This window comes from Zerene cesonia, chromosome 11 (genome assembly GCF_012273895.1).
Source record: "Zerene cesonia ecotype Mississippi chromosome 11, Zerene_cesonia_1.1, whole genome shotgun sequence".
Taxonomy (NCBI): Eukaryota; Metazoa; Arthropoda; class Insecta; order Lepidoptera; family Pieridae; genus Zerene; species Zerene cesonia.
Genome location: NC_052112.1, coordinates 8878430 through 8904969, shown reverse-complemented (window position 1 = coordinate 8904969; position 26540 = coordinate 8878430). Strand labels below are relative to the sequence as shown.

Here is a 26540-nt window from a genome sequence, read left to right as displayed (position 1 = left end):
GCCTTAAATTAAATTTTAAAATGAAAAAAAGTTATAGTTTCTGTGATGTGATAAGTTTAAATATGATTCATTTTGTGTTGACTTTACCAACTGATTAAAAGCAATCGCGCAAATTTAAGATGACTAAGGAAAAGATATAATTTTGTAGATTGATAAGTGTTATATGAAAGATTTATAATAATTACCATGACAATTTTGTATTTTTAAAGGATTGATTTAAATCGCATAATTGTGTTTTGCGTTAATTATTCTTAATTAGTTTGTAAAGAATAAATCATAATAACTATGAATTTTTTAGTTTGTCTATAAACGAATTAAAAACTACTACAAATTGACCAAACATAAATCTTTTCCATACTAAGTAACTCTCGCAATGGGATGATATGATGTTATGATTTTTTTTGTTTGGAGGTACATAATTATTTCCTGTATCCAAAGGTTGCCTGGAAGAAATCGCTTCAAAGCGATAAGGCCGCCAAATTGTACAATAGATATTGTTTATTGGTTTTGTTAACTGTATGTGTATTGTACAATAAAGTGTAAATAAAGAAATAAATAATTAGGAAGGAGGCTAGAGAATGACATTTGCTTCCTGTGGTTAACATTCCATTTTCATAGGAACCTCGATTTGACTGCGAAACAACAAATCGTCATTGCTCATTACTATTCAATAAAAAAAGTTTGTTTATAAAAGAATTAATTTTAGAAACTGTGCTTGGCTGTTGCAAATATATAACAGTTGAAACGTGAATGGCTGTTTTAGAGTATGTTTTAATGTTTACCAGGTTATAAAAAATAAAAAAAAAATATTTTTTTTTTCTAGAAAACCATCATCTGGTATTCGTGAACTCTGGCTTCACTTCACCTCGCTCATACCGCTACTGGAATCCCAAGACATTGGCGATCGACTTCGACGGAATGATCGAAGATCTGCAGAGTGCACCAGAAAATTCCGTGATCATATTGCACGCGTGCGCGCACAACCCCACCGGCATTGATCCCACGCAGGAACAGTGGATCAAGATAGCTGATGTTATGCAGGTTTGTTATGATTGGTTGCGGTTGGAAGAAATAATGATTTTCATCATAACTTAATATAATTTATCCTTGTGTTTCTGGTCTAGATGGAACTGCGTTTTAGAACTTTATTGTCAACAATAAAACTACTCAGTTTACTAGCTCACCTCTTATTCACTTTTAAATTTAAATTTAACCTGATGATGATGTAAAATTTAAAAGTGAATACTGAGTTTTTATTTTTATTTGGGTAATATAAGTCATCATGAATTATTTAGAAAAATATGGTTTAATCGCGCATTGTGAAACACTGCGACGTCAATTGTTAAAATTAAAGTAATATCTTTACTTATATTATAAAAGGGAAACTTTTGTATTTTTGTTTGTAACTTTTTCGCGAAAAAACCCCTGGAAAATAACACCGATTTAAAAATTAGGTACCATCAAAATCTGCAACTTCACTGAGTGACAAAGGTTGTATAATGTGTACCACAGGCGAACAGTCATCAAATAAAATGTTGAATTATCATTTCGTCCAGGAACGCAAGCTGTTCCCGTTCTTCGACAGCGCGTACCAGGGCTTCGCGTCGGGCGACCTGGAGCGCGACGCGTGGGCGGTGCGCTACTTTGTCAAGCGCGGCTTCGAGCTCGTCTGCTCGCAGTCGTATGCGAAGAACTTTGGGCTCTATAGTGAGTGTGATAGGGTGTGATTTTGTGTGTTTTAACTTTTTGTTATAGGGAATGTACAGAATATATTGTCGTGTGGCTATAATTTTGTGGGTAGGATTTGATAAAAATTCCATTTGTAGTAAATAATAAAAACAACCTTAAATTCGTTGACGTAGCTTTTTAAATATTGCATTGTGTTTTATAAAAAGTTTTCAAAATTATAACGATATAAGCGCATATACTAATCTGGTCAGTATTTTAAACCCTATTACCACTGTAACAAATTAATAATTAATAGCATTATTTTCTTTTTAGATGAGCGTGTCGGAAATCTCGCATTCGTTGTATCGGACGCGAAATTAATTCCCGCTATGAAGTCGCAACTTACATGGGTGGTGCGCGGCTCGTACTCCAACCCGCCGGCGCATGGCGCGCGCGTCGTCGCCAACGTGCTCGCCGACACCAAGCTGTTCGACGAGTGGTGAGTGGCACGCTTTAGGTTTCACAGGTGATGGGAGAACGAGTGGCACGCTTTAGGTTTGACAGCTGATGGGAGAACGAGTGGCACGCTTTAGGTTTGACAGCTGATTGTGATGAATGGCGCGGTATAGGTTTGACGGCTGATTGGAATGAATGGCGTGCTTTAAGTTTGAAAGCTGATCCGGAATGGACTAGTGGTGCACTTTAGGTTTAACAACTTGTGTTACCTTCGTCATCCTATTCATATTCCGAATGCTAATGTGAATGTTACTAAATAAATTTGAGTTCTATCCAAAAAGAGCACATCTTGAATACATGTATAATTTGTCAATGAAGAATATAAAAATAAATCACCACTCCCAAACGTCTTTATTCGGAGTGAACATATAAGTTATAATTCATGACAACCTTTTGTTTCAGGAGAGACCACATTAAAATGATGTCTGCTAGAGTGATGCAGATGAGAGAAGCACTCCGAGCTGAGCTTATCAAGTACGTATTGAATAAGTATCCATTGCTATTATCCGCAAAAATATTTGATACTATTTTTATTTTCAAAGAAGTTATGCAAACTTCATACACTTTTTTATAAATAATTCTATACATATTTTTATTATGGAAAGGTTATAAAAAAATCTATTATTTTTCAGACTTGGCACACCAGGAAACTGGGACCACATAGTGAAACAAATCGGTCTTTTCTCATACACGGGGCTCACAGCGAAGCAGTGCGAGTATCTCATACAAGAACACCACATTTACTTACTGAAGTCCGGACGTATCAACATCTGTGGGCTTAATCCCAGCAACGTACTATACGTCGCAAAGGCCATGAACGACGCCATCGCAAAGTTCCCGGCTGAAGAGTAATGCTTTTATATAATTTTTTATATTGTGTGTGTGATTGTACAATTTGGTGGCGTCTCTGCATTATACATGGTATATTGGGCAGCTCAGTTGATTTATAATTTTATTTTCCCGTATTTATAAAAACCTCAAATAAAAACAACGAATATAGTATTTAAAAATAGAACTATACTTGTAGGATCGGCTTGTGTAATCTGTGGTTAGCAATTGTGGCGGGAAACTTGACAGACAGCATTTATTTAGGCGGCTACAATTTTACACGCTCGATATTGTACGATCTCTCACACAATCAGCTTATAAGTGAGATTATTAATTGAAAAAAAAGGCAATGAATATCGGAAATAGAACAATTTTTATAAGTATATACACATAACAATATAGATGCTATTATTTATATACACGTTTTTAACTACAAGAGAATAGTTTGAAAATAGAACTAAACCCACTTGCCTTAACGCTTACAAATAGTGTAGACTCTAATCTAGCATTTTAACATTTAAATAAGCTATATAGTTATCCATTTGGATATTTTTTTGGTATGAGATTATTGCACTGCCGCAAAGGACGGAATCGTGTTCATTTTAAAGCGAGGGACCTTTTTGGTCACTTTTTTATGAGAGCTGGAAATTTTCTTGTTATTTGTTAATTATTTAATCGAGTGTATACGCGCTTTTAGTTAATGCATGATTTAAATATACATGAATTGTATCTAAAGTTCCTTATTAGTTTGTTTGTGTTAACTCTCATACTTTGTTGAATGTAATCAATTTTTATATTTAGGTGTATATCGTATGTGATTCTTTATTATTGTAACATTCAAATATAATTTGTTTTTATAAATTTTTATCATCGACTTCGTGATCTATAAATTTCCAAACGCATAATATAATTGTATAGTATTTTTTTATTTAGTTCCTTGTAAGAATTGTTGCAAATATAATCTCAGTTACAATTCTTGTTTTATTTATTTATTGTTTATAGAGTTATTAATCTGTTTGGTTAAGGTGTAAGGTGTGTGGTAAAAAGGGCAATGGGATAATTTTAATACCAGTTTGGTGTAACAGATGTATTAGTAATTATTACATTTAATTTTATTTAGTCTAATTTTTTTTACACGGACTCATCATGTGAATTATTAAATATTAGATTGAGTTCCAAGATCCAGCAAGAATAATATTGAAAATTATCACAAAATCCGAATTCTTATGATAAATCAAAAGAGACTGAATTGTTTTTCAACCGACTTTTTTAAAAGAAGGTCGGTTATCAATTCGACTGAATTTTTTTTTATGTTTGTTACCTCATAACTGTTTACTGGGTAAACCGATTCTACGATTCTTTTTTTTTATTTGAATGATGAGGCCTCCCATAATTCTGATAATGTGAAGACTTTGAAGTTAGATTTTGTTAAAATTAATTATGTATTTATGTCCAGATCTGTTATTCATATAATTTATTCTACAGGCTTCGCCTTCCTCAACTTAGGCTAACCCAAGAATAACTTTCATATGAAATCGGTAGCTTCTGAGATAATCGCTCTGAAACAAACAAACAGTCTCTTCAGGATTTATAATCCATACTCATTATAAATGTGAAAGTGTATTAATTTGTCTCTCCTACACAGTGGTCACGCAAGAGCCACTTTGTTATTATTTTAGTCTCTGGTGATAGATAGGGGAATAGCAATCTAGCCATGTCAATACATGAGTTACTTTTTATATACTGTTTGTCTAATTTCCACGGGAATTTCCGTTGACCTTGTGAGTGGAAAGCAAGTATTTGTACACATTTTAAGAGCAAGATTATTTGGTTTACTGCCATATTTAATACTTCTCTAAAAGTTGTCATTTTGTTGCAGTGACCACGCTTCAAAATTATAAAGGGTGTTTTTGGATCTTCTCAATGTGGTGGCAGTATTTTCCAAATTATGGATTACCAGTATTTTTATAAATTTTAATGTACATATATTTTGAAAAAACTATATTTTATTGTTATACATTCCCTTCTAATATTTTGAAATAAATATATAAAATAATTTGGATTTTTACTTAATATTAGAATTATTAATGAGTAAAACGCGATTAAAATATATAAATTTAATTTTTCTTAATTGTTATAAAATTATTGTCTATGACTCCATAGCTTCTGCATTATTTGGTGTCACTGTGACTTGAGGGCGTGATCCGAAACGGTTCATTACTGAAAAAAAATATTATGACATGAGGCATCTACAAATTATATATCTAAATATAGCATGTAAAAGAAAAGCTATAAAAGACAACTAAAACATACAAAAATTTAACATTTACTTCTACAATTGTTTATTGCAATTATACTGCAATTTATACTTATATATTTTTAAAATTTATCGGGTCTGGGTAGCGTGTTTTGCGAATACATATCTAAACGTTAAACCCACCCTCCTCACTGGTACTGAGGTCGACTAACTCGATACAATTCTGCTTGTTGTCGCCCCCGACGGCGACGGCCAGCGGGTGGTCGGGGCAGGCGGCCGCACACAGCGACTGGCCAACGCGGCCCGCCCGCTCGCTCACCTGCACGGCGCCAGCACTGGGAATATTATACATATTTCATATCTTATTGCTAGACTAATAAATAAAACGAAGGCAGTATCAAGATATAGAAATAGACACATAGTCAAGTAGATACATTCAGACGCTCGAAAAACATTACTGTCCTTATGTCGCAGTCAGATAATAAATATTAATAATACCTAGTTATATCCCATGTCTTAAGTTTCTCGTCGGTGCCAATCGTTATCATCAGACCGGGTATTTTATCACTTAGAATCAGACCTGAAATAAAAAAAAAATATTTAACGTTTTTTTTATTTTAAAATTATTAGAAATTAACTTGAGATATGAATAAAGTTCATTCCACTGTTAGGTAAGATTCATTAATATCATCTCTGTAAATAATATCATTTCACAATAACACCATATTCCTCTGAAACGGCTGAACCTATTTTTTGTGTGCATTTTTTTTTTTTTTTTTATGTTTTTTTTTATGTTTTTTTTTATGTTTTTTTTTATGTTTTTTTTTATGTTAGAATCGGCAATGGAGCTGGTGGGACGCCTGATTGTAAGCGCTACCACCGCCCATGAACATTTGTAGAGGCATAAGGCCCTTTGCAGACCTTACGCCTCTACAAATGGATTGCCGACTTTTTGGGAAGGGATTAAGAAAGGATTGGCGATAGGAATAAAGGAAAGGACTGGGAAGGGTAAGGAAAAGGATATGGGCCTCCGGCTCCCCCACTCACCGAACGAAACACAGCAAAATGCTATTTCACGCCGGTCTTCTGTGGGGGTGTGGTACTTCCCCGGTGCGAGCTGGCCCAATTCGTGCCGAAGCGTGCTCGACTACCACATACAAAATATCAAGTAGGTTTGAGAATCGCCCAATATCTGTTTTTCGAACCCATAAATGATAATAGAAATGCAGAACAGCATTTGCCGGGTCAGTTAGTAAATATAAATAAATAAATAAAATCGTTTATTTAGCAAAAAAATACATAGGATTCAAAATAATCAGTCACGACGATCGTCTCAACTAGGCCTAGACCTGTGCTAGAGACGACCGACGCCTTCCACTCTAGACCTTGACATTAATGCTAACTTTAGACATTAACAATAACATTATTTAAAAAACAAAATCAGTTATTTAAAAAGATTAATATAAGCATGCAGTGGGTTTATTTGTGTGTGTGTGTGTGTGTGTGTGTGTTGTGCGTGCGCGTGTGTGTGTGTGTGTGTGTGTGTGAGTGAGAGAAAGTGAGTGAGTGAGTGCGTTGTATGTAGCGGTTTATAGTACCTATTCTGTATGTTGGATTAGACTTTTATAAAACTTTCGGCCTCGTTGTAGGAGAAGGTAAGTAACAAATTTGTTGTATTTTTCCTTAAATTGGATAACGTCATATTACGGATTGAAATAAGATTATTGATTTTGTTATAGAGAAGTGGACTCAAAAAAGCATGGAAACGCTTTGAAGTTGCGGTGTGAACAAACGGTAAACTTAAAATTTTATCCCTGCGTCTTTTCTCACGTGTTAGTTCATTCCAGTTCGTCTGCGTGTGAGTACTTAGAACACAGTTTAGTATAAAGAGCTTCCTAATGGTTAGAACTCTACATTCACTATAAAGAGCTGTAGTGGGATAATATATAGGCTTGGACATCATAACTTTTAATACTGCTCTTTGCGCTCTTTCTATTTTCAGCATTTGTGTTTTAGGTGCTCCGCCCCACGATTTAATACAGTAAGATAATATGGATTGACATATTGCGTAATAAACCTTTTTTAATAAATCTTGGTCAGTTATTATTCGAAGCTTTTTGAATATAACCATGAGTTTGCGAATACGAGATGACAGTATTTGAATGTGGTGCTTCCAGTTGAGCTGATTGTCTAAGTGTACACCTAGGTATTTAATGGTGACAGTGCGAATTAATTGTTTGCAGTAGCATGGTTTTTCATTGTGAGTATTGCACGTATGCGCAGTTATTGATAAATCCTTGGCTGTGAAGACTTATATAGGGAAAATGTAACAAATTTTGTTTTGTCTAAGTTTAGAGTCAGAACATTATCTCTCAACCATGACATTACTATAGATAGACCAGCTTCCGCTGATAGCCTTGTGCTTGTCCAGTCAGTCCCACTAAAAACTAGAGCAGTGTCATCAGCGAAAGTTACCACGTGGCCGTTGGGGAGTTTTATGTTGCATAGCTCATTTATGTACACCAAAAATAATGTGGGGCCTAGTACACTACCCTGGGGCACACCGTAAGTGATATTACACTTAGAGCTAATTGTGTCTCCAATCTTGACAACCTGCTTTCTGTCTGTAAGGTAGCTCTTTAATAATTGTAGCGGCAGTCCTCTGACACCTGCTCTCTCAAGTTTCAACAGTAGTATGGGTATAGACACGGTGTCAAAGGCTTTGGCCAAGTCCAAAAAGACATCAATACAGGTTTTCTTGCTGTCAAGATTGCCCACAATGTGACTAGTTAAATCATTTACGGCGTCACTTGTGGACTTTCCCCTTAAGAAACCATATTGGTGGTTAGAAAAGAACTTGGTTTTATGTAGAAAACTAGAGAGCCTTGAATTAATAATTTTTTCTAATATTTTAGACATCGTGGGTAATATAGAAATAGGACGATAGTTGTTGATTCGATCTAAGTCTCCAGTTTTATGAATTGGATGAATAAGGGCAGTTTTGAATGATTCGGGAAAAATTCCAGATCGCAATGAGAGGTTACATATATGAACAAGTACTGGTACTAGAGATTCTTTACATAGTTTAAAGATTTTAGTAGGGATGTTATCATAGCCTGTGGCACTATCAGCTTTTAGGCTATTTAATATATCGTTCAATTCATATATGTCTGTGTCCCTTAAGCCCATTGTATCACAAGGTGTTGGGTAGTTCTGTATATAAGTTCGGTCATTTACTTTTCTGTTCACATCTTTTAAAATGTTTTCTGCCATATTTTTTCCTACTTATTATTAGTTAGTAAATATAAAAAATATTAAGTGCGCACCTGTAACTTCTTTTTCGTGTGCTTGTATCGTCCACAGCGGTTGGTCTTGTCTGCAGTCCACGTATGCCACTTTACCTTCGTTATTGCTCATCTAATTATAATGAAAAACATGTATAAATATATTGTGAGAAAAATTGCAACGAAATATTATATTTAAATTATGAATGATTATGTAATAATTTCTTAGTAATATTAGTGGTAAATTGATATGCTATTTGTCGGAGAATCAAAGTTCGACGACATATGCCAACCCGCACTTGGCCAGCGTGGTGGATTATGGCGTGAACCCTTATAGGAGGCCTGTGTCCCAGCAGTGGGAAGATGTAAGGGCTAATGATGATGATATGCTATTAAGTCATTTAAAGAAATGCGATGCAATAAATTGGCGCTGACAATTTTTTTCATTCAATTAACTCGACGCAGGTCGTAACAGGTTAAACACCGAGAACCTTCATGGTTGGCGCGAACATAGCGGCCGAATAAAAAAAAAAAAAAAGCAACTCACCGCGAAACAGAAGGGGTTGTGCACATCCCAGAGCACGCGCTCGATCTCGGCGCCGAGCGGCCAGGCGCGGTGCGCGGCCGCCGTGCGGCAGTCCGCCACGCGCGCGCGCCCGTCGCACGCGCCCGCCGCCAGCGTCTGCGCCTCCAGCGGGTGGAACGCGAGCGACTGCACCTGGAATCGCAATCGAAACTAGCATTATTTCATTATATTTGTGTTGGATATCAATTGTGCTTTAATATTCCGTTGAATGAATATGAGAGATTTTGAAAGAACAGAAAATATTTGATCACGAAGCGGAATTCGAACCCGCGCCTTTTTGCCATATATAATGCTATAAAACTAAAAACATATATTGTTAAGATACAGATGTTGCTTTTCGTAAACTGTCAAAACTCGTTAAACTGTCGAATACTATAAATGTTAGACACGGCGCGCGTTCGTACGGATTGCGCTTTGGTGTTCAAAGGTCATTTATTCAATGTTCAACCTAACTACCCTTACTTTTAATAGTGTTTTGGGACTGGCTACGATTTGTTATTAATTGACTAAACCAATTTGGCAGTTATGTAAAATTGCAATACTGCCTCCTTGCGAATTTTAGTGTTAAAATGAAACAAACCTTATCTTCGAAGTAGTCGAGTTTCGTGTGAGGCGTACCCTGATCCAGATCCCACAACAGAACCGTGTTATCCGCAGACCCGCTCGCCATCACATGTCTGTGTAATCCAATAATTCAAATTAATTACCTAAGTAAACTAAACCTTATTACCTAAGTGACAAGGTTGACTACCAATACAAAATTCATGTTAAATCCCAGTTTTTATATCTATTTATTTATAAATAATTTTTTTAATAAATCATTACTATCCGTGTGGATAGTAATGATTTATTAAAAAAATTATTGCAGAGTAGATATTAGATTTATTGATAGTCAAGGTCATACCAATCTTAAGACACTGTAGGAGTCAAACTACCAAACAAATATTTTCATCCATCCAGATCCATTCAAATTGGGTCTAGTTCAGACATTTCTAAGGCGTCATAGGTTTTTGTTTAGAAAGAAAGAAAGAAAATACTTTTAATCACAAATACAACAACTTAATACATTTTGAGAATAATAAAAAAATAAAGAAATAAAAATAAAAATTACATTTTTTTACATTTGGATAGTATTTGTGATGAGGGGGACTACTCAGCATTTGCCTCTCCATGAAAGTGGAGAGGCGCCGGTTTTCAGTAGCCCCCTTTAAAATTTATTATTTTGAAATCAGTTGAAAAATTAAGAAAATTCGTCAAATAAACATAAGAGGTTAACAATAAAGCAACTACTTACGTAAAATTTCTATTCCACGACAAATCCAAAACAGCATCTTTGTGTCCGACGCGCTGTATTTTCTTCTTCTTATTCGGTTTTTTACCGAGTTTGAAAGCTGGTTCTAGACAGTTCTCTATGTCTAAATCCCATACCTGTATGACCGGATCCATTCCACCCAGGGCACATAGGTTACCTGAAAATTTAAAGTTATGATAAGATGGTTAGTAATTGAATACCTTAGTACATGTCGATCGATCATAGAAGGCGTTAGGCGGCGGTACATCAGGTTGATTTTATGGATTGTGCGATGTAAGTTCTGCAATCTAAAATTAATATATTTATAATTTCTGATTTAAATAGTGCTAATTTGTATTTAAAAATTAGTTAAGTATAATCATAATTATAATAGTGAAAAGAGGCATGAATCATTAGTACTTGCATAAGTTTTTTTTAAATGTTGACAATTTACGAATATTGAAAAATATAATCAATGCTCGCTCAAGTCACCAGAGGCTTGTGAAGGTCTGCGTGAAAGCAGCAATATTGCATCTCAACACACTACACTGACACTAGATTACTAGAGTTCTTACCAGGCTGTGGATCTGAGGGGTCATGGCTCAGCCATTCTATACACAGCGGGAACCAGGGAAGGATTATATCATGATGCACATAGAATGATCCTTCTTCGTGATTGTATACTGAAAAAACAAAAGTTTGACTCAGTTGAGAATACACAAATATATCTAAAATTATTAGAACAATATAAATAATACAATTATACCATGAATATAATGTATGCAAAAACATATACAACATTAATTTAGAGATATCATAAAGATATGGTATATGAGAGAAACATATTTAAAGAATGTGGTTAAAATGGGTTTCTGCAAATTTTTCTTTATTAACTTACTGAAATTTAGTACTTTTACTTACAATTAGTTCTAACCAGGGAAATTGTTTTGTAACGAAAAATGGGTTTTAACACTAACAGTGACACATTGTCTTATACTTACTGTATACTTCTAAAATACTAGCATCACTCTCCACATGCCCCACTAAAAGCAGGTTATCATCAGATTTAATTATGTCATCTTCTTCATCACTGTCTGCACCATCTGTCTGTAATAAATCAGTCAAAATTATTTGTTTATGACATTCTCAAATTCCAAATGTGGGATATGTACATACCATAAACCAAGTATTGCAATTATTTATACTGATCAATACAAATTTTATCTAGGTAATAATGTTTCAAATTAAAGTTGCAAATATGAAGTCACTTAATAAATATGTTTTAAGAAACAGATCAAATATATGTACACTTAAATTAGTCACGAGTAAATTGATAGCATTTATTTGTTCTAAATTCTCATAAAAAGCATCAACTTTGAAGTTATAATCCATTCCTTACCCTGATTTGTACACCTTCGCTCAGATCTCCAAGGTTAGGCAATGTAGCAACTGTTCCCAAGCCAATGGGGTTAGCTGTAGACAAAATTAATCAAAATCGTTACTTGAAATATTTCGCAACTAAAAAATTTATTTAAATCAAATTAGTTTATAGTCAAGCTCAAAATCGCATCATATCACACATAATTTTATTAACAACATTGCAAGTAGAGGACAAGAATTGTCACACACAATTAAGAAGATATATAATTTTCAAGATATGCAGTAAAAACTATATATAAAGAGACATTACTATTGTCTTCCTCATCATATTTCTCGAAGTTGAACTCATCATTGGGATCAGCGGGTTCCGGAGCAGCACTTGCTTCATTGTCTTCTGAATCACTGTTATCATCACCTTGTTCTGTCAACCTATATGTGTAGGCAAATTCATAGATGTGTCTATTAATTTATTTATAACAAAACACGTATAAGTAATCGGAAAATAATATTAAGTGTTTCTTAGGATATTGTAGTAAAAAAAAAAACTTGTATGTTAAGTTATTTTTTTGCCTTGAATTGAATTCTGCAATAAATGCCTTTGATATTTTTTAGTATTATAACTATTTTCAAGTAAAATTTTAAAATCTACGAATTGACTATTGATGCTTGCTATATAAAATACTAGCTTTTCGCCCGCGGCTTCGCCCGCGTAGAATTCGCTTATATCGCGCGACATGGTAAGGAGTATTTTTTTTCGCATTAAAAAGTATGGTTTGTTCTTTCCCACGTTTAGCTCCATCTTCATACCAAGTCATACAAAATCGGTTTGACAATAACGAACTTTCATACAAACTATCATCCCCTCTTTCAACCCTTTCTACCCTTTTTTCGCGATAAAAAGTATCCTATGTCCTTTCCCAAGTTCAGTTCTATCTTCATACCAAATTTTATCAAAATCGAATCAGTGGTTTAGGCGTGAAAGCGTAACAGACAGACAGACAGACAGAGTTACTTTCGCATTTATAATATTATATAGTAGGGAAGTAGGGATAAATCATCAGCGTTACTACCTTAAATCATCAGCGGTTTGTTTGATTATTTTTTCAAGTTCTTTTTCTGTTAATTCAATCTGAAATAATTATAATTATAGCATTTTAGTGAGTATTTCAATATTAATTTGTAACGATTTTTCGGAAATACCAATACTTAGTTTACCTTTTCGGGGATCGGTTTTGCAACGCCTCGGCGTACGAAGTGCATACATGAAACCAAACTAACTGACGGCGTATTTTCCTCCATTGTCTTTATATAGTCTTAGTAAATGTGTTTCTTAGGACAAAATTAATAACTTATGTTTACCAAAATTTTCAACACGAGGAATTATCACGTTTTATTGACAGCCGTCATTTGCTTATTGTCAACTGTCCAGTAAATAGTCATAGAGAAGCATATGGAAAAAATAGAGATCGAATCCGTTTCTGTTCTTTCTCAAGTCCAGACATACTAAATACTCTGTGTCATCTGTCAGGACCATTCACGTTAGGATCATGATACGAGTTCAATAAATATACTTATTGCCCAATATTGTGTTCCTTGCGTAGTATATTATTAAGGTGCTTAATTTTCCTAGCTTGTTACGTCATAATTAACAAAAGTGTCTATTTTAAATAATACTTATATTTAATTCTTCCACAACCTTATAATTACAATAAAAATATTCGTAAATGTTACGTATTTATTCTAGATTAGGCTACATGGATACAATATATTTGTTACTAATTAAACATAGATGGGTCCATTTCATTCAATAAGTAAGTCAGCAGGTACCTTATGAACTTACTGCGTCCTATCAGTGAATGGTGTGCTTAATGCTTTAAATGATATCATAAAAGCGTGGTGTGTTAAAATTGTTATGCATTATTCGTAAAAAAAGTGTATCATATTGTGTGTCTTCTCTACAGTGTATCAAATAAAAATAAACTTTATATTAGCAATAATTGTAGACGTTTCAAAAAGGCAGTAAAATTATTATAAACATTTCAATATTCATGTAAGTGACATTAGAAAAAAAATATTGTTTATGTGCCACCATAAGAGTTCTTATGCAAATTGTTTGTACTTTTATTTCACGAAGCGTTGATTGTGCTTAGAGATGTTTTTTAGTTCCTTAAATTACAAATTATATTTTCAATTTTCTACAGAGTAATGACAGCGTGACAGTATAATCCTCTAAAGAGTTTAAAAACCCCTATTGTGTCAACTTGTCAGCTTTTCAATTTGTGTTTCAATTTCAAGTACGGTGAAATTTAAAAACACAGAAAAGGAATATTGACATTACATACATCTAAATGTGTATGAAATTTGACTAAAGTTACGAATAGAATACGTTACAGTGAGCAATTTAAAAAAAATGTGTCCAATTAAAGAAAAATTGCGAACTTACAATTTTGTGCAAATAACTGTATGAGTGTTTTGAGTGATTATTTACCATATGAAATTAAATATTACTGTCGTTTAGTGTGTTGTTGATAAATTTGAAGTAACATTAATAGAAATCTTATGTTTGTGCAGCAACTGTTCCGTTGACTGAGTTATAATTGAGCTACAATCAAATGATACAGGTATGTCTATCATAATAATTTAGTATCATCGAAGAAATTTAACTTACATTAACGACACTACAACTTTATAGGTCCTTAAATAATTACAATGAGTTCTAATGCAATGAACAAGAAAAAGTACAAACATAGCTCTTATTGCTGTGTGCCTCAATGTTTCAACCACGACAGGGAAGGTTTAAGCTTTCACAGTTTTCCCTCCGACGAAAAGCTAAAGAAGCATTGGGAGACAATATTGAAGTTGCCAAAACCAGCATCTCGCTTTGTCAGAGTGTGTTCGGAGCATTTTGTCAAACACGATTTTCATCCAGGTATTTTATTTATAATATTTTTGCTACTATATTATCCATATGTGAAACTAGAATTCCTTGATTTCCTCATTTGAAAATTTTCAGGTTCTAACAGACAGAGACATAGGTTGAAAAAGAATGCAATACCAAGATTAAAGCTCCCAAAAACAGTACCTAAATCTGTGACAAGGTATTAAACACATTAATTCCAACCATTTTATCCCTTGCAAAAAAAAATGATAGCTTTTAAGAGCCAACTAATTAAAATTAATTTTAAGGATTGTAAGGGTTTATTCTTACAATTAAAACAGAAAAACATTAATAGATATAACAAACCTATGTGCCAATAACTATTTTTGGTAAAAAAGCTAATTGCAATTCAAGTAGTCAGAATCAGACTAAATTTTAATGAGACCACATGCTTGCACCACCTTTCAAATAAAAAAGAATTATTTATAATTGGTTCTCACAGTCGTAAGTTCTGAGATAACAACGCAAAAACATTCAAATTGATACCTCCTTAAGTTTGGTTTAAAACTAGTATTTCTTTATAAATTATGTGTATTGGATGTAATTTATTGTATATGTATTATAATGCAGTCTTTCAGTTCAATATATAAAAACTAAATATCTAATGATTTATGACAAAAATATGAATATGCAAAAAATCTACCATATTTTACTGATTTTCAGATACATTAAGGTTTTGGTTTAAAGCTTGTTTTCAATTCTGTTAATTTATTTCTCTATGAATTATGAAATCTTATGGACAGATAGAATGTATTCTTTAATCGAGTCATAGTGCTTAACTGACGCCGCGCTATGATGCCAAGTTGTATTATACAATATTGTCTTTGTTAGATAGAACACGTACTTAGCGTGTGTCGGAACGTGGTCGCTCTGTTTCACAAAACTACTGCATAATATAAGATTAGCGCTCTGACGCGCGCTAAGAGTGCATTATATCTGCCAAAGTTATAAAATAGGATTATAAAAAATGTCAAACACTTTTTATTTTGCATACAAAATATTTTTGTTGTTTTCGTATGTATTCGAAATTAAAAAAAAAAAATAATAATTTGGTAGAATATTTTACGGTAGACTGGTAACATTTAAAATGTAATTTGACATCTACAGAAAAGACATAGACAATACAATGTGTACACGTTCTTTGTTCTTTTCAAATCGGTTATAGTTAAATGTTAGATTGCTCTGTATCCTGAAGTAGTTATATCAATAGTATAAAAGTAAGTATTAATTCTTTTAAGGTTATTTATGAATTTCCCTTTATTTTGTCGGACGAAAAAATTTACTTAGTCATAGACAAAAATCCATATGATGAACAGTACATTACGCGTCTGTCAGTTTTATTTTATCCGTGCTCTGGTATTAGTGTGATTTACAACTAGTAATACAACAAAAAATATTCAGTTTCTTATCATTTCATTTTTTTGGTTTACTTTATTTGTCATTAATAATATTAATATTATGTCGTTAATGTTAAGTGTTTAGTGACATTGGCGATAAGGTTTAATATGTAAATGTGATTTGTCGTTTGTATACAAGTTTTTATCAGGTTTGTCAAATTTTATGGAATTTTTAAAATTATTTTTTATATGTATTGTGGTACCTATATATTGATGCAAAATATTTCCTTTTAATATTATTAGCTACTTTTATTTTATAATGATCCCTGATAAATCTCTGGTCTGTAGCATATGTCAAAATGAAATGTCACTACTTAATTTTGAATGTCATAAAATTCATAAATATTTTTATTTTTTACTTTTATATATTGGCAAAATTGTGGCAACACAGCACTGCCATTCATAAAATAAAATTGAATTGAATTACTTTTATATAGAAATGCAATAAGATGAATGTACCTAATTGCGCTATACTTTTAGATCTACACCTAAGATGTTAAAGGATGAAACGAAGCAGAATGAAAATATCGATGTTGTGGAATGTCGCGCTTGTTTGCAAAAGTGCCGTGAAGGAGAGAGATATGAATTATTTAAATGCTGGGAACCTCCATGGAGTGGAATGGAAAATACAGTTGTTGAAGATTTAATTAAATTGACTCATGTACAGGTATTTGTCGCGTTATTGTGTTAGATGAGTTTAGCATTTGATTCATATTCCATATTATAATTTGCATCAACTTTCACAGATACTAGAAACGGATAAGCATTCCAAAATACTCTGCCACTATTGTTACAAAATGTTGCAAAAGGCTAACAACTTTGTTCAACTAGTACGTAAGACAGATGAAGTTTTAAAGCAGAGGTTTATAGAAGAAAACAATGGAGCTGATGATTATTGGCCCAAACCTATACAGATTGATAAAAATATGGATAATTTGTATGATAATGTAAAGATAAAAGAAGAAGTTCCATCGGATGATGAATCTTATGGACATATGAATGGTACTGAGCAAATGCAGGAATATCCAAAATTAGACATTAAAATAGAAGCCGAAGAATGGGATGAACATGAACCTGTGAGAATAAATGGTAAATATTAATCTATAAGCTTATTATTGTGTGATTAAAGTGGAATAAAAAGTACAACATTTGATTCTTTAGTTTACTTAAGGGACAATAGTAAGAAATTGTTAATTGTCAAGTCTTTTTTAATCTATACTAGCACAGGAATTGATATATTGAAACATAATAAAAACATCTTTGTAAGATTTTTGCATATATATAATTGAGGTTGATGTATGGGTCACTGATATGTTGTTGTTGGAGTTTGAGGATACATACACTCTTATTGGATAGTGATAGTGGTATAAACCCCAAGTGCCTTACCTCAGTCGCTAATATAGTGAATATAGCTGTGGAAAGTGCTGAATCAGGATGGACCGCCCTTACAATTGTTATATGATATAGTTACTTTATTAAATTTCTTGTCTATATATTGTAAAGATACATAATAATAAACCAGATAAACAACATTTCAAATTTGGTCTTCACAAATCCCATATTAAAATACTTAATTAGTTTTCTTTTATCAGTCTTTACTACAATTTTTTTTATTTTTTTCACAATAATAGCTTTGCGACCTACTATTGAAAATTTAAACGCAAATAAATGTTTATTTTAAAAATTTCAGGCACCATATCTCTTAGTCAACTCAATGCTGAAATGGCCAAGCTACATGAATCTCCAACACCAAGTAAACATGAGGATGATGAGAACATGAATAGTGTTGTAACAAACGGTGCAGATGATATTCCTGTAAGTAGTGACTATCCTACTATCCTACTTTCTTCCTACTAATATTATAAATGTGAAAGTTTGTAAGGATGTGTGTATGTGTTTGTTGCTCTTTCACGCAAAAACTACTGAACCAATTGCAATGAAATTTGGTACATAGACAGCTGGACAACCGGAATAACATAAAGGCAATTTTTTTTTCCGATATTCCTATGGAATACGGACTTACTCGGGTGTAACCGCGGGGCGCAGCTAGTACATCCATACATCCTGTTTTATTGTTGTTTGTGTACTGAATTCTCTTCAATATAATATGACCCATCTAACTCATGAGCTTAATCACCCAACTTGTATCTGCATTAAATCTATATTAACTTATTGTATTTATAGTAATGTTTATGAAATCCTGATGTCTTACAAAATGGAAATTATTATAAACTTTTAAATTATAAACACAGAAAAGTGGTTGGAGTGCTATTTAATTTTTTGAATTTTGTTGCTAATTGGTATTTCCATAACATGGAAGGTTATCATCACAGTTTAAACTTAAGAGTTTATCTATTACAAACAAATTATATTATATAATCGTTTCTTTTATCCATTTTCCATGCTACAAGCTTTTTTGTGTATTTTAGGATAAGATGATGTTTCGAATTTAATTTTTCAAAATTTTTATATGGACATCTTTCTTACGTGTGTTGTTTTCAGAGTTTAGAAACTAAGATCAAAGATGAGCCCCTCAGTGAAGATGATATAGATGAAAACGTAGCTCCAGACTTGCCTTTAGAGTGTTTATTGTGTATGAAATCATTTCTGAGTATCAGCGGACTTAAGGTCAGTGGCTTTTTTGTTTATTTTAATTGATTTGAATTGGGATTTTAAAGTTTTTATTTAGCGTTGAATGAACTACATGGAACTAAAATTGGTTGATATTTGTCTAAATGTTTTATAGTAATGAATCTGAAATTAATTCACATTCACATAATAAAAAAGTAATCTAGTCCTATTATTGTGTTAATAACATGTTTTTTTCTATATTATTAAATAAAATATAATAACAAAAATATTTTTTCTTCAAATATACAGGCCCACGTTATAGCACAACATTCATACAAAACAGTGAAGAGAAAACATAGTGACAGCAGCAGTCCTGAAAAGAGTCAATTTCTGTACACCTGTAGCATCTGCCAGAGGAGTAAGTTATTTATGTCTGTTAAGGCAATGTCTACTATACTAATATATTTCTTATATGATAAGCAAATATGTTCTTGTGGATAAGATACAATAAATAATTTAAAAATTTCATAGATAGTTTCAGATTTTAGAATTTTAATTTCTCTTTTTGAATATGATTTACCGGCATGTCATTTTTACAGAAGTAATAAACATTCAATCTTGTCCTTCTTTTTTTTAACTTTAAAATATTAAGGAAATCTGTATAACTGCTGTTGTTGTTAATGGTTTTGCAATATCAGTGTTATGTCGTGTTTCAGAGTTCGAAACGTCAACGGACCTGATGGTGCACGAGACGTGCCACAACAAGTGCGTGTGCTACGTGTGCAGTGCGAGCTTCGACACGTTCGACGCGCTTACCGAGCACCGGCGCACTTGTGCGGGGGCGGAGGGGAGACTGGGCCGCGTGGTCACCCTGCACGATGTCAAGAGGTGAGGCTATGTGTATTGTAGGTGAATTAGTTGTCTTCGACACGTTCAGCGAGCATTATTGTTCTTGTATGGGGGCGGACGGGAGACTGGGCCGGATGGTCACCCTGCACGATGTCAAGAGGTGAGGTTATGTGTATAGAAGTTGAGGAAGTCGTCTTCGACACGTTCAGCGAGCATAGGTGTTCTTGTGTGGGGACGGAGGGGAGACTAGGCCGAGTGGTCACCCTGCACGAAGTCAAGAGGTGTTTAACACTTTCAACGAGCAACGGAGTGTTTATGAGAGGGTTGGGTTAAGAGTAACCCCCTTGTGATTGAGTGTCATAGAGAGAGTGGTGTAAAGGATATATTGAATGTTTATTGTTGTTTGTATATTGATTGATTGAAGGCAAGGGGAGACATTTGCTAACCAAAAATTACTTGAACTATAATGGTATTCTAAATAATGTTTACGCATTTTGTCGTGATTAATATAAGTCCAAATACGTTTACAGGCCATTAGGTGATCGCAATGGAATCAAACCTGCGACCTCAAGAAAACGAAAATTTAATTAAGGAGTACTTTATGTATGTTTATAGCATAACAATTACATATTATAAATATGAATCAGCATATTATTTGAAGAACAAGTAAGTTTAAAATCCCAAAAGTAGTAATACTGTTAATGTAAGATTGGCATTGATATTGTCTATCTCATTGGGAATGTACAAACGCTCACTGAGGATTTCTTTTAATTTTCATTTTTGTTTTATTTATGATTGTGATTGTGTGTTTATAAATGATATAATGCATGTGGGTAATTTATACTTTTCGTTATTTAAAAACAGTTTTACATGGTAATTTGATATATACGATTCGACTTAATTTTTCTTTATTTCAGGCCTAACAAATCGGCCATAGAACTAGAATGTCCACACTGCCCTGAGACGTTTACAGACGCGTATTATATGGACATACATTTAGAAATACACCATCCGTCAAATGACGTATGTTCGCCGAAAAGTTCTGAAGAAGAGAATATGGAGGTTGAGGCTCTCGAAAGCTTATTGGAGGAGACTTAAGTGTTTCGAATACGGGCTTATGATTGGTCCATTTAAATTCAAAATAAATTTGTTGGTGCACATTCTGCCTCTTGATTGGACAATGCGTGTGTTCATTCGTAATGTTCTGGCGTTGATTGGCTACACATGAAACTTGTTCTGGTTTTAAAAACATTCTCCTTTCAAAAAAATTTTTGTTGTAAGATGTTGCCAGTAAATTGTGTATGTAGTTAATATCCTGCTGTTATATGATTGTGTTTAATTCATTTTAAAATGTAGACTTTTGAACAACTTAAAAAAATTGTACGCCAAATAATTAGAACCATGATGTCGAGTATGTTTTATTATGGAGATGTAAGCTTATATTTTGTATGAAATACTAGCGCCTCATCCGGCTTCACCCGTGCTACATATATGTAGCTAATAGCACTCGGGGATTACGTAGTATCGAATGATGAAAGATTTTTTTAAATCGATCCAGTAGTTTCTGAGACTAGCGCGTTCAAATACACAAACTCTTGTTTTTTTGTTACTTTAATGATTATCACAGAAAAATAATATGTTATGGCAAGGTTTAAATTCTATGTTGCCCTACACTTTATCCAAATAGAATTTGTACATAATTGAATAGATGAAACAAACATACACAAACACAATAATATGCATTTTTGTTACTGGTTACTATTGATCTAATTTATTTCTAACCAATTGGGGAGTTTTAATTTAAGGTAACCGGCGCTATCTTGGCTTTAGTTATTTAGCAGTATATTTCAAGTAATTGATTATATAAATTGAAAGGCAAGTAAAAATAAACATTGAAATGTTTTGTCGGTAAAATTTTGTTTCTTTTTAATTTGATGAGTGTTTTGTAAGAATCCGTAGTACGTAAAATCTGTACATTATTTTAATGTGTTCAAATTCGAGGCAAGATAAAGATTAAAAGAAGTGTGATTGGTGCATTTGAATGGTTTTAAATGTGATCCGAGTAAAGAAATTTGTAATTTTAATATGTATTGTGTATGTATAGGTTAGTATTTGTGAACTGTATGAATTCATTGTATATTGTCATAAGTGTAAATACTCATTGTATTCAATATACATGATTTTAATAGATTTTGTTGTTTTCTTTCCCCATTTAACTCTTTCACTTAGTGCAGACGTTTTAATAAGCACTTTTCTGTTGAAAATGAGCACTGACATGTCATGAACTCTCCATTAGATAACATGAACTATGCACTAATTTCATTAAATTTATCACTACGTAGTATAAAACGAAGTCGCTTTCTCTTACCATATGTTTTTTTTATGTGTATGTGTATGCTTAAATCTTTAAAAGTACGCAACGGATTTTGATGGGGTTTGTTTTAGTAGATACAGTGATTCAAGAGGAAGGTTTATATATAATGTCTATAAAACTACTTCGAATTTAACGCGTGTAAAGCCGCGGGCAAAAGCTAGTAGATTATAAAAGTCTACGTTTATGGAATGTTTAGGAATGTAAGCCGAAATTGCGACTATTCAATTCAAACAAACGATTTTTTCCAAACAATTTATTTGCAATTGGACACATTGATATTAGATTGTTAAATGATGGCAAAAATGTGCTTACGTCATACATATTATGATCGAAACTAAATTCATTGAATGTTTGGAAAATAAACAGATACTACTTTCACTCACAGCCATTTTTACGGAAAATAAAGTCCAATACAATATAATACGATACGATACTAAAAACCTTTAAAACATCAATAAATAGCACCGGCGAACGAAACCGATAATTATTTTATATACAATATCAAATATAAATCTATACAGAGAAAAATATTTTTTTAATTTGTGAGGTAACAGATAACATAATACTGAATTAATTACGATTTATTTCGTTTAAAATGCGCAAAATATACAGGAATAAGTTGAGAATATCCATGTATAAGTTAATTGTGGCCAGAATGTATTCTTCTGGAGAGAGAGTGGTCATCAGCTGTTGCGTGTCGAAAATTAAAAACAGGCCGAAGAAAATGGCCCCAGCGAATGACAGAGCGACTTCGAAAGCGGAGCTTTGTAGGAATATTTGTATGAGCCCACCGATAATAAGCACGCTGAGTCCAGCTACGAGTCTGTAAATATAATGGATACACATAAATAATGATTTAAATGTTTCATAAAAAAATCTTTATTAAAATATTGTGATTGGTAATCTAACATCAACAGTTCAAGTGCTTCATGCTTATATTAATAAAAAATAAATAAAATAAAAATAGATTTATTTTTTATCAAATTACAAGATTTGCTTAATTACAGACAATTACAGGGAATGTAACACGATGAGTCTTTACGATATACAAATATAACAGCTCGGGTTTAAGATGCTCAAAAGTTTTTCGGGTCAAAGTCGAGCGGTAAATAATACTAAGAGAAACAGTTTTTCGCTCTAACACAAAAAAAAAAATAACATACTCACCCATAACCAACAAAGGAGAAGTCCCGTTTAGTGTTAAAAGTGAAGAGCGTCAATGCGAACACCACAGTGAATGTTAGTGCTAGAGCCTGTAGCACTATGAAAGTGTCAAAGTACGACACCACCACGCCGATCGTGTATGCTTGTATAACCGTCTGGAATTGAAATATTTATCAGCCCATAAATATAAAAGAAATTCAAGCTATTTATAAAGTTTATAATCTTAAAAATGTAACTAATTACAGTTAAATTTACTTGAAAATAAAAATTTCAGTTTTAGAATATCAAAAAAACTTTCAGCTTATTTTTTTTTATAAACAAACTTACAAATCCAGCCAACAGGTAGAGGTTGGCGGGGTAGTCCCGGCGCTTCGCGATCAACGCAAACAAGGTGACCATACTCAGGATGAAAGCGATGAACACCATCCAATCACTGAAAAAGAATATTATAATTGTGTTGTTAGTGTGAAAATTATTTTTTAACTTAATATAGAACGAAAGAAGGAACCATTTATTTTAACACATACAAACACGCAAATAATAACATAACATAAAAAAACAGAAAATTATGAGAAAAAAGAAATGCACCAAAAAATTACGTGTGGTTGCGTTATATGGTATAATAGTGATAGTTTAATCATAAATTTTTTGCGTAATTTTTAATTGTTGATTCTAATCTTTGTAAATTTAATTATGAGTAAAAAAAAGTCAAAAGGCCGGCAAGGGAGATTTTTTTGGTTTTCAGTAAACCTTGCATCAAAATCAGCATTTAGGGACCATTCATAAATCAGGTCACACAAGCTTTTAGTTTGGGTTTTTATCAAGATAATGAGATAAAATGAAATGAAATGAAATAAATGAATGAAATGAAATATTCTTTATTGCACACAAAAACAATTAAATTAACAAAAAAATAGGAAATGGAAAGGAAAGGGCAAAGGGATAAACTTATGAGTTTGAATTAAATCTGTATTAAGGTAGGTGAAATCAAGTCTAAAGGAGTCAGTTACAAACAAACATTACGAAGCTAATAAATTCGTATTAATATGAAGAAAACAATCACACAAAAATAGTGAAATATTAACCTACTTTGAATGTATGAATCCTTGGACAGGTTTAACAAGTAGGAACACAGCGGCAATCGCAACCGTCACCAGCAGCTGTATTGTGAGCAGACTGTACACTTTGCGAATGAAGCCAAGACGAATCTCCTTGTCTGCATTTACTACGTTGTTACGGTATGCGAAGTCATCCTGAAAAATATATGTATGTACGTCACCATATTGACCTCGATTATTCCAGGTACAGTGGTGAATGCGTGAGCATAGAACAGAGGGGGTCCTGGGTTTTGATTCCCGAGACGATGCACAAAAGTCTTGGTCTGGCAATACACAGAAGGCCAATCACCTACTTGTCCACAAAGAAAATGGATCAGTGAAACAGGGGTATATAGTGAGCCCCACTAGGGGATACGCAACTTTGTACAACAGCAGCATACAACCTCACGGAAATCTATTTCTAATTGTGATCCGTAGCATATTGTTTACAATTTAACACATTATTGTTCAATAGATTTTTATACCTGAGTGAAACTGTTAAGCTATGAAGTGGGCATTTGATGTGATACCTTAGTTTAGGTTATAAGGTTCATTTTCCCTGGGAGCCGTGGGTATTTCAAGCAAGATTTCACCATTAAAAATATTTTAAGGTGTACTTAAAAACTACATAGAAATAGGAACTGCAATATAAAAAATGTGTTAAATGGAATGGAAATGTTTCGGATTACAATTCTATGTTGTTTTTATAGTTAAAAATCTTGTGGATAACATTATAATCTAACAATGATTACTATCTTACTGCGACTAAATAGAGAAACCGCATTGACACAAAATGGTTATATGCAACGGAAATATATCATATGTGGAAATGTCAACTTTTGAACTATTGGGATTTCTGAGATACAGCCTGGTGATATATAGATCCATCCAGAATAGTAGCTTCAGTCTTAATAATAGGGTTCTGTTTTACTGTAAGAGTAGAAAACCTTAAAAATATTTAACTCATTAAATTTATCTTAAGCATCACATTTAAGGAACAGTGTAATTAGCATAAAATCATTGCCACATCAATGTCACTTCAATGTATGTTAACAGGGCATATATGGGTGAATTAAGACATCCAATAACAAAATACATTAGGTTAGAAGACAAAACAGTAATAAAAAAGTACAACATATTTATTTCTGAATCATGTTGCAAGTTACATTTTCTTAAAGTAGTGTTCTATAAAATAATATTCCATAGATGTTGACTTTTAAGATTATGGATGTTTATCTTATCAGAACACAATTGAAGATATACAGAAGACAATATGGCAAATTTTTGAGTATTTCGATGTAATATTTAACATATTAACTGTGTGACGTCACATAGATTACATATTTTTATGGTTGATTTATTTCGAAATGAAAGATGTAATTTCATTTTTGCTTTACCCCGAGTTCTTTAGGTATAAGCAGCGTGACTGTCCTTTATTGTAAATACTTTTATATTTCATGTAGGTCAAAGCAATTGCATGTTTACCTATAGGAAAAACAATACAAATAATACGACGTGAAGTAAATAGTTAAACTGTGAAGGCCATCTGGTGTAAACGATAGCGGAGAAATTGTATTTTAAACTAGTGTCTTACCTCTATGTTTCCTTTCTCCCCGAGCTCACAATCTTCTTGAGCGTACATTAGAGGTATACTAGCCATTTTGAATGTATTGAATTAGCAGTTTTCACAAAATAATAATTATTCTATCACTGTTTTCTCACTAAAGGATTTGTTTGACCTGGCGACGACGACAGTTGACATTTGACATTGACAAATGTATATCAATAAAACATGGTGTGGACAGACAAACTTATGGCTTGACATGAAAGAAGAATTGAGGCATGCTTTTACAAATTTTCACTTGCCAAATGTATGATCTATATAATAAAATAAAATAAACAATATTATCTTCCTGTGCAGGTTTTGATAGAATATGTACATTGGAGTTTTAACTTTGTTACTAGAATTTATAAGGCAACACAAATGTACTTCCACTATTATAAAAACAACATAGATTCATCAATTAAGGTAGAAAAAAAAAATTATGTCCACCTGTTGTTGCCACAGATTCTTATAATAGTACCAATATAATTATTAGTATTCACCTAAGTAAACTTAAAAAATACCTATATAACAAAAAAAAAAAAACTAATATGACCTAAAATTTGCTTTATTTACAACGTTTAGTCAATAACCTATATTTCGTATACCTAATACGTTTTTAAGTTATATGGCTAAGTTCAGTTATTAATTTAAAAAATATATTGCGTATCGCTCTCGCACTAGGAAAAACAAGAAATTATCAAACAATTATAATATAAAAGTACTTTGAAACGAGC

The 26540-nt window shown here is 32.8% G+C and overlaps 5 protein-coding genes across 7 annotated transcripts in view; 2 read left to right on the top strand and 3 right to left on the bottom strand.

Annotated features, from left to right (window-relative positions):
• Positions 1–610, bottom strand: part of LOC119829855 (periodic tryptophan protein 1 homolog) — a 4617-nt gene extending 4007 nt beyond the window's left edge. Inside the window, exon 1 of the mRNA XM_038352554.1 lies at positions 604–610. Coding sequence (XP_038208482.1) covers positions 604–610 — 7 coding nt within the window. The remainder of the gene's footprint in view (positions 1–603) is intronic.
• Positions 611–828: 218 nt separating this feature from the next.
• Positions 829–5040, top strand: LOC119830295 (aspartate aminotransferase, cytoplasmic-like). Its single transcript, XM_038353256.1, has 6 exons — positions 829–1041; positions 1557–1707; positions 2002–2167; positions 2587–2658; positions 2817–3032; positions 4892–5040. The coding sequence occupies exons 1-6, from the start codon at positions 919–921 to the stop codon at positions 4911–4913; spliced, it is 750 nt and encodes a 249-aa protein (XP_038209184.1). The 5' UTR covers positions 829–918; the 3' UTR covers positions 4914–5040.
• Positions 5041–5114: 74 nt separating this feature from the next.
• Positions 5115–13345, bottom strand: LOC119830339 (periodic tryptophan protein 1 homolog). Its single transcript, XM_038353311.1, has 13 exons — positions 13026–13345; positions 12881–12939; positions 12121–12239; positions 11830–11903; positions 11432–11537; positions 11006–11113; positions 10434–10608; positions 9720–9816; positions 9101–9271; positions 8596–8686; positions 5768–5849; positions 5453–5604; positions 5115–5232 (listed from the first exon to the last, which is right to left on the bottom strand). The coding sequence occupies exons 1-13, from the start codon at positions 13107–13109 to the stop codon at positions 5162–5164; spliced, it is 1389 nt and encodes a 462-aa protein (XP_038209239.1). The 5' UTR covers positions 13110–13345; the 3' UTR covers positions 5115–5161.
• A 550-nt stretch (positions 13346–13895) lies between these two features.
• Positions 13896–21756, top strand: LOC119830192 (zinc finger protein with KRAB and SCAN domains 3-like). 3 transcript variants are annotated; one of them, XM_038353101.1, is made up of 10 exons: positions 13896–14431; positions 14503–14739; positions 14824–14908; positions 16626–16812; positions 16892–17234; positions 17836–17960; positions 18648–18773; positions 19026–19134; positions 19433–19604; positions 20483–21756. In XM_038353101.1, exons 2-10 carry the CDS (start codon positions 14520–14522, stop codon positions 20661–20663), a joined length of 1548 nt encoding a protein of 515 aa, XP_038209029.1. In that variant the 5' UTR covers positions 13896–14431; positions 14503–14519; the 3' UTR covers positions 20664–21756. The 3 variants fall into 3 exon arrangements, with proteins under 3 accessions (XP_038209029.1, XP_038209031.1, XP_038209030.1); XM_038353103.1 differs by lacking the exons at positions 13896–14431; positions 14503–14739; positions 14824–14908 and adding an exon at positions 15851–15965; XM_038353102.1 differs by lacking the exons at positions 13896–14431; positions 14503–14739; positions 14824–14908 and adding an exon at positions 16112–16294.
• Positions 21757–22177: 421 nt separating this feature from the next.
• On the bottom strand, positions 22178–25972 carry LOC119830322 (protein lifeguard 4-like). The gene is made up of 5 exons (XM_038353292.1): positions 25795–25972; positions 24193–24356; positions 23431–23536; positions 23107–23258; positions 22178–22762 (listed from the first exon to the last, which is right to left on the bottom strand). Exons 1-5 carry the CDS (start codon positions 25858–25860, stop codon positions 22510–22512), a joined length of 741 nt encoding a protein of 246 aa, XP_038209220.1. The 5' UTR covers positions 25861–25972; the 3' UTR covers positions 22178–22509.
• Positions 25973–26540: the final 568 nt, after the last annotated feature.